At 41.2% G+C, this 13,227-nt stretch overlaps 1 protein-coding gene across 1 annotated transcript; it reads left to right on the top strand.

Moving 5' to 3' along the window:
* The first annotated feature begins 10,443 nt into the window (after positions 1-10,443).
* On the top strand, positions 10,444-12,621 carry LOC120977202 (probable alpha-ketoglutarate-dependent hypophosphite dioxygenase). The gene is made up of 6 exons (XM_040405017.1): positions 10,444-10,670; positions 10,798-11,014; positions 11,108-11,199; positions 11,276-11,415; positions 11,946-12,050; positions 12,273-12,621. Exons 1-6 carry the CDS (start codon positions 10,541-10,543, stop codon positions 12,378-12,380), a joined length of 792 nt encoding a protein of 263 aa, XP_040260951.1. The 5' UTR covers positions 10,444-10,540; the 3' UTR covers positions 12,381-12,621.
* Positions 12,622-13,227: the final 606 nt, after the last annotated feature.

The raw sequence follows: 13,227 nt of genomic DNA, 5'->3' as shown, positions 1-13,227 counted from the left end.
CTTATATAGGTCCGTATCTCCTCCTTTATTTAACCCCCTCATACCTTCTACACTTAAGTTATCATTCATTCAAATGCGAACAGCTCGATTTCTGAGTTCAGCCCTGATGGTGCTAGTGTGTTCAGATTGAAGATCCAGCGGGTCTCTGCTTTAGATATTTTTTTGATGAAATCTCCCCCTCTTTTGTCTTTGTTATTTCTATTCCGCTAAATATAGTACCATTGCTATTTCCCCCATGTTTATCTTTGTAGTGCCTTGAAAGAGGATGGCCTTCATATTTTCTCCGGATATTATAGATGTGCTCCCCTATCCTCTTACTTAGGGTTCTTTTTGTGCGACCTATATATAGTTTTTTGCATGGACATATTATTGCGTATATGACCCCCTGACTTCTGCAGGTAATGTGGTCTCTTATCTTATATGTAGCTGCGTTTCCTGTCCATTCATTTTTTATCTGCATATTTATGTGTTGTTTCCTACTTATTTTCAGTTTTTTGCATACCCCACATATACTGCATGGAAAAAAATAACTCCCTGCGGTTTTGCTCTTGTGCCCCCACTTGTTGTCTGGCTCTCACTCTTTTTACTTACACATTTGTTTGTGGGGGCTACCAGGCTACCCACATTTCTCACCTTTCTATATATAAATTTAGGGTTATTTGGGATCTGGTCTCCTATTATTTTATCTTTGTAACGAACTCTATTAGGGGTAGCGTGTAGTTTGTTTGATTTTCGCCGAACGGACCTTGATTGCAGTAATTCCCTAGTCCGTTCGGATGAAATTTGGTAAAATCCCTCAGAGTAACATGCAGCATCCACAGGAACAGGATAAATCCCACAACGATCACAGTTACCCAAACACCAGCCGAAACATGATGAAGGGTAGAAGACTGCCTGAGCTGTCTTACAGTAGCCAATAAAACAATGGTTACAGCCCACACAAAATCCTCCCCTCTGTCTGTGATACAATTACCTTACACAATGGGAAATTTAATTATCACAGGCAGAGAAATACAGTTTTTACACATATACTATAACTTTAAAACTATACATCACATTCACATAAAAATGGCACGAATCAGACCAGGGGTTCCGAAGATAGTAAAAGTATTTTTGGGGCCTGGCTGTAAGCATGCTATTCGGCCCAGACCGGTTTTACAGAGCCCTCTATCCTGGAGACAATTGAGAAGTAAGTCAATTATCTCTCAGGACAAAGGAAAATCGCCAATACACACGTGGAGACAATAGGACAGACATCACTACTCAAATATACAATGTCCCACCCTTTACAGTACACATAGACATTTAACATATCCCAAAATGGCTTGGATCTGAGCGCTCAATATATCCAACCAGCGCTCAGATGCCACAAACACAGTCAAATCAACGAATAACATTGTACATTTCACAGGCAACCTAATACACATATCTTCACACAGCTCCCCCTAAGTCCATGGGTCGGAAGATCCGCCCAGACCCTGTCGGGTTGGCTTGGAGATGTCCAGGGAACGAAAGTTTTATAGGTCCAAGTCCGGTTGACGGGACAATCCATCCGCATTCCCATGTTGTTTGCCTGGCCTGTACTGCATAGTAAAATTGTACGGTTGTAAGGCCAGGCTCCAGCGTAATAGTCTTGGATTGTCCCCTGAGACACGGTTTAACCATACAAGCGGATTGTGGTCCGTCATTAACGTAAAGGGGCGACCATACAAATAGGGTTGGAGCTTCTTTAAGGCCCACACCAACGCTAAGCATTCTTTTTCCACAGTGGCGTAGCTGACCTCCCGGGGTAAAAGTTTCCTGCTGAGATACGCCACTGGGTGCTCCAACCCATCTTCCCCCACCTGGCTTAATACTGCTCCCAGCCCGTACATGGAGGCATCTGTGTGGACAAGGAAAGTTTTGTTATAGTCTGGAGCTGCCAACACAGGTGCCTGGCTGAGAGCCAGCTTCAATTTGTGGAATGCTTCTGCGCACTCTGGGGACCAAACTACTTGTTTGGGTAGGGACTTCTTAGTTAAGTCCGTAAGGGGTTTGGCCAGGGCATTATAATCCGGGACAAACTTCCTATAGTACCCCGCTGTTCCCAGAAAAGCTAGCACCTGGGTCTTGGTACGTGGCTGGGGCCAGCTGGCAATAGCCTCTACCTTAGCGGGTTCCGGCCTCTGTCTTCCTGAACCTACTCTGTGCCCTAGGTACTGGACTTCCGCCATACCTACATGGCATTTGTCCGGCTTCAATGTGAGTCCGCACTCTGTTCAAGTAGTATCACCGGTGCCGATCAAGGGCTTATTAGGCCGTATCCAAGTGATAAAATATTTTTACAAATGCCTAGGAAGGCAATAAGACCTATCTTGACCCAGATGAAATTTAATACTTCACTTTTATTATTATATATATTAAAATCTGAATTACTAGGCGAGTGCTCATTTTATTTACCTTTATTAACTATTTTACAAACCCAAAAAATACTATGTTTAAAAATACAGTCAGCACTCCACTAGAGAATTGAGATGTTGAACGGCAATGACGGGGCGTGGAGGGGTGCACTACCTCCCACCCTATTACTTGTAATACAGGGCAATGCCGTATTACTTAGTGCAGGGCTGTTGCTAACTGAATATTGTTGTCAGTATGGCAATGTAAAGCAGTGGGGAACAGGCGACATCAACCCACTGTCAGATGGGATGCTAATGACCCCCTTATACACGTGAGGCCAGCTAAAATGCCAGACCACAGATAGCCCTACAAACTATAGTACACACCATAAGCTTGTGTTTGAACTGAATAGCTTGATTAATCTCTCTATTGAGATGTAGTCCAGCCGGACTGAACACAGTTGGATCACAATGAAGTAGAAGACTTCTTACTTGTAATACAGGACAATGCAGTGTTACTTAGTGCAGGGCTGTTGCCAACTGAATATTGTTGTCAGTATGGCAGAAGTGGGCCTACAATGCCAGGACATAGATGACCCCCTTAGGATAATCAACCTCTCGAATTTTCGGTTGGAAGCTCGTCATTTTAAGGTGCTCAGCAAAGGATTGTCCTTTACACCAACCCCTGCTTTTCAATGCTTCAATTGGGTTAAGGACATTAACCTGTTCGCAAGAAAGCTGGCACTTCACAAAACTTTCAACCAGCAATCCAGAGAATTCCAGTGGATGCAGGCCAAAGAAAAACAGGCTCTGGCCATCCTTGAATCCCTGGATACATTCGATGACAATGCCCAGGATGTAGTCGAGGCACCCCTGTCCTCCCTCAAACCACAATCCAAATACACTCCCCCCTTTTCCCAGTATGGGAATATTGACACTTTTGTCCAATTAGTGACAAGAGATATCAAAACCCTAAACACTAAGATACCCACCTCACAACTCAACCTTGAGGCGGATGAACAAAAGGCACTTGAAGAACTGAGGGAGAATGACGATCTGGTGATAAAACCCTCGGACAAGGGTGGAAATGTTGTCCTTATGGACAAACTTGACTACAAAAAGATGGTTGAAGATTTGGTGAAACAAACAGAAACGTACCAGCAGCTAGATCATAACCCAACTGATAGATTCCTGAGTGAATTAAAGACGATACTGTCTGCAGCGAAGGACGCTGGACTAATCTCCAAAGACGAATTTCAATTCCTCTTTAAAAAGCATCCGACCATTGCCACTATTTATGCCATCCCAAAGGTGCATAAACAGAGGCGGCCGGTGCCAGGCAGACCCATAGTGTCCGGCAACAATAGCCTAACTGAAAACATTAGCCAGTATATTGACGAGTTCATAGCGCCATTTGTATCCAGCTTGCCATCCTATATCAAAGACACGAAGGATGTGGTCATCAGGCTCCAGGATGTACCGGTCACTTCACGGACCAAATTGGCTAGCCTCGACGTAGAGGCCTTGTACACTAACATCCGACACGACCTAGGGATTAAGGCAGTGTCTACATTTCTCTCCACTAAGAGCACTCAATTTCATACACATAATGAGTTCTTGTTAACTCTCCTCAAATTTCTTCTCACGCACAATTATTTTCTTTTTGACGGTCATTATTTTTTACAGACAGTCGGCACCGATATGGGTAGTAAATGTGCACCAAATTATGCTAATCTCTTTTTAGGGTGGTGGGAGGATACTATTGTTTTTACACACGATTTCTCTTGTTACACTGAGCACATATTATTTTGGGGTAGATACATCGATGATGTACTAATACTTTGGGAAGGCCCCACTGACACTTTTCACCAGTTTGTTTTGGCACTTAATACCAACTGTATTGGTATGAGATTCACTTCTGAGATCCATGACAATACCATCACCTTTCTGGATCTCAAACTCACACTGGACCCTGATGGTCACATCCAGTCTGAGATTCATCGTAAACCCACAGCTACCAATAACCTTTTGCAGTGGAACAGTTACCACCCAAAACCACTCAAAAGGGGAATACATAAGAGCCCGCAGGAATTGTTCGGACGATGCTAGTTTTGCAAAACAGAGCAAGACCCTGTATGACCGTTTTAGATCAAGGGGTTACCCCAAAAAGGGCAAGCAACACTTGAACTGTTAAAAGCCATGCCCAAGGTCCCTGAGGAATATAAGGTCAGATGTATAGGCACCTTTGATGCCAATAACAACCAGGTTTTTCGGATCCTGAAAAAACACTGGCATATTCTGTGGTCAGACAATGATCTAAGGACAGTAATCACACAAAAACCCAGTGTCACCTACAGCAGAGGTAGGAATATTAAAGACACCTTGGTCCATAGTTTTTATCGACCTGCACCGCCTAACACCACCTGGCTTACATCGAAAATAGTGGTTACTTACCCTTGTGGAGATTGTATCTTCTGCCCCCTTGTTAAAAGGTGTCGAACATTCACCAACCCTGTGGACGACAAAGAATATCATATAAGACAGTATATCAACTACAAGACCAAAGGCATTGTCTATGCTATTCAATGCACGTGCCCTAAGATCTATGTTGGCAAAACGTCTGAGGAGTTTAGGAGGAGAATTTCACAACATATTAGTAGAATCAACACCAAGGCGGACACATCAATTTCCAGACATGTCAGGGCCCATCATGGTGGAGACCATAAGGGGCTTAAATTCTGGGGTATCTGTAAGAAAACCCTAGGTTTCAGAAAGGGGGACCTGGATGCCATCCTGTTACAGGAAGAAACCAGGTGGATCTATAGGCTAGATAGCCTCAGCCCTAAAGGGCTTAATTAAGGGTTTGCCTTCACATCCTTTCTTTAAAAGTGAAGGAGTAGGAATACTTTATGTCGGTTTTCAAGAATTCAAAAGTAGTAATAATTGATAAATATTAATTGGCATTTCTTATATTACATGATTGGTATTTTACTGCACCTTAAAATATTTAGTGTACCACAATGACTGTGTTGATCACTACAACACCTTCTCTGAGGGTACGTGTAATTCGATATTGATAAAAACAATGATATATAATGGCTTGCGACCTTCTGATATTATTTGACCTAATATGCCAGTGTAGGACTGTAGATGAAATACAGGTGCAGTTTTTCCTGTGCTGCACATTAGTCTGAACCCCTCTCAAGGCATATCAGTGTCTATTTATCAATTGATATCAACCTAAATTTCTTATTTTGTTTCTTGTGCTCCAAATGCTATGTACTTGTGGATAAAACCCACCAGCATATCAAATGATCATCAAGCACCCATGTCACACTGTACCTGTACAGTTTGAGCAATATTGAGCTGTTTTATTCTAAGTTCAGGCGCAGGTCTCATCTGCAAAAGTTTCCTAGCTGCTCTGTTCCAGGTCTAGACGCAGCACTTATTTGTATAGCTCTTCAGCCACTCACCCCTGTTGTGAGCGCCGCTCCCTCTAAGTCCAGGCGCAGCTTCCATCAGCGCAGCCTCTCTGCTACCGACTCTAAGTGTGAGCGCAGCCCCTATCGGTGCAGGCTCCCGACACCAGTTTAAGGGTGCATTCGCGCGTCCGTGTGTGTTTTGCGGATCTGCGAAACACGGACATCGGCGTTGTGCATTCCGCATTTTGTGGACCGCGCATCGCCGGCATTCTCATGGAGGATGCCTTTTCTTGTCCGCAAATGCGGACGGGAGTGGGACATGTTCTATAATTTTCGGGATCGGAATTGCGGACTACGTGCTACCCCATAGAAATGAATGGTTCCGCGGTTCCGTTCCGCAAAGTGCGGAACGAAATTTCGGACGTGTGAATGGACCCTAAATCCGTGCGCACCTGAATGTAGCTCAGCGCATGCGCACTGGAATCACTCTGGGCCGTTTGGCCTAAGTGTCTGCGCAACTCAGTTTGCGCAGCGCGGATTTGATGACGTATGTAGGAGGCGACAGGCATCAAGGTTTGACCCACCCTGTGGGTGTGTGCAAACTAAGGCAATAGGTCAAATCAGTTAGTTGCTGCTAATCTTACTTGACGAAGGTCCTGTCAATCATTAAACAGTGCATTTAACCCTCCAAACTTGCGGCGACACCCATTGCTGCCCATTTCCCCTGATGAAGCCAGAATACTGGTGAAACATGTCGGGGGGCAGTTGTAGTTTGCAGTTTTAGATTCAGTCTTCTACTCCATTGTGATCCAACTGTGTCCAGTCCGGCTGGACTACATCTCAATAGAGAGAACAATCAAGCTATTCAGTTCAAACACAAGCTTATGGTGTGTACTATAGCTTGCAGGGCTATCTGTGGTCTGGCATTAAGCTGGCCTCGCGTGTATAAGGGGGTCATTAGCATCCCTCTGACAGTGGGTCGATGCCGCCTGTTCCCCACTGCTTTACACTGCCATACTGACAACAATATTCAGTTGGCAACAGCCCTGCACTAAGTAACACGGCATTGTCCTGTATTACAAGTAAGAAGTCTTCTACTTCATTGTGATCCAACTGTGTTCAGTCCGGCTGGACTACATCTCAATAGAGAGATTAATCAAGCTATTCAGTTCAAACACAAGCTTATGGTGTGTACTATAGTTTGTAGGGCTATCTGTGGTCTGGCATTTTAGCTGGCCTCACGTGTATAAGGGGGTCATTAGCATCCCATCTGACAGTGGGTTGATGTCGCCTGTTCCCTACTGCCATACTGACAACAATATTCAGTTAGCAGCAGCCCTGCACTAAGTAATACGGCATTGCCCTGTATTACAAGTAATAGGGTGGGAGGTAGTGCACCCCCCCCACGCCCCGTCATTGCCGTTCAGCATCTCAATTCTCTAGTGGAGTGCTGACTGTATTTTTAAACATAGTATTTTTTGGGTTTGTAAAATAGTTAATAAAGGTAAATAAAATGAGCACTCACCTAGTAATTCAGATTTTAATATATATAATAATAAAAGTGAAGTATTAAATTTCACCTGGGTCAAGATAGGTCTTATTGCTCTCCTAGGCATTTGTAAAATTATTTGTTAATAAACCTTACCCAGGTTAGGTCCTAACCATTATTATTCTAGTGATAAAATATTGAGGCACTCAGTCTGAAAGTTTTGCAATTCAAATGTATTTTAAAAATTTTTCATTTTTCTGCATCATCCATTTGCCCGTAGTATATTATGGAATGACCAGACGTTTCGGTCACGGTGGACCTTCATCAGTGGTCATGTTATCTGGAACAGTATTAAATACATATTTAAAGTGGTTTTTTTTTTATAGATGGCAGAACATGAAGTCACATAAATACTAATATAACATAACAAGACAATAAATAATTTACAAGCAAAATTTTATAAAGTTATAGCAGCAAAGTGGATAGGCGTCCAGGGGTTGGTAGAGATATATACGTATAAGTATAAATTCATGGAAAAATTCATATATTCATAGTAGTCGAATGTAGTTTTGTCAAACATGATTATTTGGGTATAAACCAGAAGAATTACTATGGAGGGCAAATGATGAAAAAAGGGAAGAACATGATTCTATGGGAATTTGACATGAAACATGATTGTACAGATCGTGGTCGTATCGTCTATGTCAATTGCGCTAAAATGCATCTCAGATGTGGCAATGTTCGTGGAGATTTGCTTGCTCAATCTGCGTATATTTAGCTCCAAGCCCATGGATGCTTGTCAGGTCAGTGGGAACATCAGGTCATCCACCCCAACGGCGAGCTCCGGGCGAATCTCGTCCTGTGGAAAAGATTCATAGATGATGTGATATTCATCTGGGGGGGGGGATGTATTTTTTAATGAAATAAATATGAATTTTGTTGAGAGTTCACACCGACATTCAATAGTAGGGAAAATGTCTTAGATCTCACCATCTACATAGAGGAAGGAAAAATACAGACCAAAACATATAACAAACCGACGGATGTAAAAAGCTTTATTTCACGGGACAGTTGCCACCTTCCACAGCGGCTGGAAAATATTCCAAAAAGCCAATTTATGAGGATGAAACGGAACTGTACAAAACAGGATGAATATCAAATAGAAGCAGACAAATTACAAGATAAATTTGAACAGAGAGGCTACAATAGAGAAAAATTAATAACACAAAAAGAATTGGTAGGGAAATTAAACAGACAAGATTTAATGAACAAAAAGACCAAAGAACAGGAAAATAATAACAAAGAGGGGGAGCCTTTTGAAATACCGCCGATCATCATGCAATACAATGGCCAGACCCTGAAAGAAGATAAAATAATAGGAGACCAGATCCCAAATAACCCTAAATTTATATATAGAAAGGTGAGAAATGTGGGTAGCCTGGTAGCCCCCACAAACAAATGTGTAAGTAAAAAGAGTGAGAGCCAGACAACAAGTGGGGGCACAAGAGCAAAACTGCAGGGAGGTTTCTTTCCATGCGGTATATGTGGGGTATGCAAAAAACTGAAAATAAGTAGGAAACAACACATAAATATGCAGATAAAAAATGAATGGACAGGAAACGCAGCTACATACAAGATACAAGACCACATTACCTGCAGAAGTCAGGGGGTCATATACGCAATAATATGTCCATGCAAAAAACTATATATAGATCACACAAAAAGAACCCTAAGTAAGAGGATAGGGAAGCACATCTATAATATCCGGAGAAAATATGAAGGCCATTCTCTTTCAAGGCACTACAAAGATAAACATGGGGGAAATAGCAATGGTACTATATTTAGCGGAATAGAAATGGTTAACAAAGACAAAAGAGGGGGAGATTTCATCAAAAAAATATCTAAAGCAGAGACCCGCTGGATCTTCAATCTGAACACACTAGCACCATCAGGGCTGAACTCAGAAATCGAGCTGTTCGCATTTGAATGAATGATAACTTAAGTGTAGAAGGTATGAGGGGGTTAAATAAAGGAGGAGATACAGACCTATATAAGTAACACTAGGAGCCTGAACGAGCATCCCTGACGAAGAATAACGTATTATTCTAAATGCATTGGAGTAACTTTGGTCCTCCTAGCCACCCGTAGCTCTTACTGTAACGTCACGCAGCGCTCCGTGTGAGCACGAGTAAGCAGACTTTTCAAACTGAGCTGTGCCACCGGCCGGGCCAAGCTCAGTGTTAGTAAAAACAATAGGGTCCAGCCGCCCGAATCCCCTTCATCCTTGATGTGAGAGCGAAAGAATAAGAAGACACAGGACATACAGTCGAACAGACAAAGATTCAGAAACAGGTAATTACCAATCTGAAGGCGTTTAGTTACTGCATACTGTGTGTTCTTGGGCACTGACAGATAGTGAAGGTGTATAGGGAGTTCATCGCAGTACCTGAATAGAGATTATACGGTGTTACTTTTCTAGGAAAGTTCAAATTCCACTTCTCTTTTTTTCTTGTTCCTGTACAAAACAAAACAAATATGTGTGCTGTACTATTATACTGCTATTATATACTATTCTGTATATTCTATATGCCCTGATAAAAACATTGGCCATCATTATGTCATTCACATAGAAATTCAAATCTTTTTTCTCAATTCCTATGGAAATCTAACATAGCGTAGTAATAGATCAGTATACTGAAACCATGATCCCTCTTTTTAATTCCAGACACAATTGTTCGAGAAATATATTACATATAAAGCATAATAAAACTGCACCAAAAAGAGAGATTTGGAAAAAAATTGTCTAAGAATTCACTCTATTTCTGTTAAGTTTTTAATAGTAGGATATCAAAGAGCAAGATATTATAAGATATTCTATTTTGTAGTGATGACATATCTTATATTTTGCTTACTAAATTGCTGTGAAATTCCCAGCCTTGTGCTTTTAAAATGATGATTCATGAAGTCATAATGTATGACAGTCCATACAGAGTGAAACAAGGAAGTTTTGTTGTGAGGAATGCAGGCATATGCAGTATTCTTAAGACATCAGAATCTATCACTCAGGGCTATGATATTTATCCAGGAAACAAAAACTTAAAGCAAAAAAAACTAAAAACTGTTACTAAGAATAGTGGCATGGGTTGGTCACTTGCCAGACTTAGCATATAAGTCAGTGTGACAAACAGGCAGTCATATCAACAGCTTTCAGACATTCTTGGTATAGCTAAAGCCATCCTAGTAACTACACAATGAAGATTGACACTAACAAGATGAAGGACCTCTATGACACCAATGGCTATCTGACATCTATTGATGTATTAGATGAGATGGAATTGCACCAAGCCCAGAAGGAGCATGCAAAGCTGGAAGAAAAGTTTGGTAAGTTTGCAAATGATCCAGAAATACGTAGTGTATACTGTATCATTAACCATGATCAGAATATTTAAGGGGAAATACTTTGAGTTATAGAAAAGATTAGCTGATTCCAACATATTTTATCTTTCAGGTAAAGAGTACACTCAGTACAATCTACACAATATCCACATGCAGTATGAGTGGGTGATGAGACTAGCAACCCATCCCAATCTACTGGAAGCAATCACAGCTGTCTTGGGTCCCAATGTCATTCTTCTGGACTCAAGATTTATCTGTAAATATCCCTCCTCTGAGGTTCCACACAAAGAAAACACTGCCCCTTATGTTGCCTGGCATCAGGATATCAAGTGAGTATGGGAGCTGCTAGACTTTTATGGCCACTGGATAATCTGCTACTTGTAAATGTGTAACCTAAATATGGCTTTCTTATATCTTTATAGATACTGGGGATTTGAGGGAGGTCCAGTGGCTTCAGTATGGCTGGCATTTGATGATGTTGATGCAGAAAATGGAGTCCTACAAATAATTCCAGGTATTACCTCTTTATGGCTAAATGTATAATATAAAAAAAGTTTTACATAGAGACTTACATACTTTTTTTGCCCCAGGGAGTCATAAACAGGGTATACTGGAGCACAGAATTGCAGAGATTTCCGGGAACATGCTGACAGCAAACCAGGAGATTCCAAAGCACTTGGTGAATGTAGAAGATTTGGTTGAGTGTCCACTGAAAGCTGGTCAAATGTCTGTAAGTACAACCTAATGCCATAAAGAAATGGAGATTTGTTGATCAAATTTAATATTACAGTATTATTGCCATATTTGACCATTAGAATTAACTATAACAGGGAGATTCATTTTGTATAGATGGCTATACAATATAAGTAGTATGTCTGCTTGAAGAAACTGAAACCTTAGGTATTCAATTGTTGGATATATAAATAATGCACTCTACTTCTAGTCATTCTGATTAAATCGAGACAAGACTGCCATGTGTCAGTAGATATCTAACAAGTGTAAATAAAGGTGTTATTTTGGAGGATATAAGCAGTAGATGTGCTCTAGACGAACAACTTCTCCAGACTGCCTTATGGACTAGTCATGTACATTGATCTCTATGGATATCATATAATCCAAGTTCAGGGCAGAATGTATGGATGAATAAATCTAAAAGAGCAGGAGGTGACAAGTTCCTCATGAGCTTCCATGTTAGGAGCCTGGTGTGATGTGTGACGTGTGTATTGAACAATCTCTGTAAATGCTCATCTATACTGACAGGTGCATGATGGTCTGACTGTTCATGCCAGTGAACCCAACATGTCTGAGAGGAGAAGATGTGGATTTGTCATCCGCTATGTTCCTACCACAGTCTATCCTATTGAGGTAAGCAAACAATACCCAGAGATTGCCGTGTGGTTGTATTGCTTTACGTCTATTTACAGACATGAAGTAACTCTCCTCTGGAGAAGGGGTTACTAGACAGGATCTTGAGGCATGGCTCACTCTTATGGCATGTATGCTGTAAGCAATATCTGTAATATAAGCATGATGATCCTCAAAAAGAATAACTATCACTAACTGACATTATGGTCATTTCTATGACAGGATCCAGAACGTCCTAGAACCTTTCCTGCAACTGTACTGGTGGCTGGAACAGATGAATATAACGATTTTAAAGACAACGCTCCTAATTTCTTCACCAAGACATTCTAATTTCTTGCTACTTAAGAATTCTCTGAACTGTACCTTATGAGGCTTAGGAAGCTGTACAAGGGTGCTTACATAATGTACAAAGCATTAGTTATTCCATAAGTATCTTATGTTATTGATGTATGCACATTGAGCAGTGTACAAGTACCAAGTACTTTATACTTATACTAACTTAAATAACTTACTTAAAGACTGACTGAAACGCAATATACAGTATTAGTGCAATATTTTGTGCTGTAATATTGTTACACTGAATTCGTTATCATACAAACTGCTATATAATAAACTATATTTAAAGTAAATTGATACATTTGAGTGATTTACGTTTTAGAACTATTTTGTGTGTATCCAAAGAAGTTAAAACGAAACAGATAATGTGTCTCCCCTGCGAGTGGCTTGCCCCATAACTATATGTAATGGCTACTTGCACATGGGTGTGGGCAGTCTAGCAGAAAATCCACATGAATTTCTGTGCGGATTTCTGACTATTTCTGCACCAAAGCAAAAAGCATATGTGTTACATGAAGTTTTTTTTTGTGGGGATTTCATTCAGTTTTGCTGCATATCTCACCTTACCATTGAAAAGGGTGAAATCGGCACCAGAAATCGCTAACATAATTGGCATGCTGCGCATTTCTAAGGGCTCTTTCACACCTGCGTTCTTTTCTTCCGGCATAGAGTTCCGTCGTCGGGGCTCTATGCCGGAAGAATCCTGATCAGGATTATCCTAATGCATTCTGAATAGAGAGAAATCCGTTCAGGATGCATCAGGATGTCTTCAGTTCCGGAACGGAACGTTTTTTGGCCGGAGAAAATACCGCAGCATGCTGCGCTTTTTGCTCCGGCCAAA

The sequence above is a fragment of the Bufo bufo genome, chromosome 8 (genome assembly GCF_905171765.1).
Source record: "Bufo bufo chromosome 8, aBufBuf1.1, whole genome shotgun sequence".
Taxonomy (NCBI): Eukaryota; Metazoa; Chordata; class Amphibia; order Anura; family Bufonidae; genus Bufo; species Bufo bufo.
The sequence above is the reverse complement of the archived record's forward strand: the minus strand, read 5'-3'. Positions and strand labels throughout refer to the sequence as shown.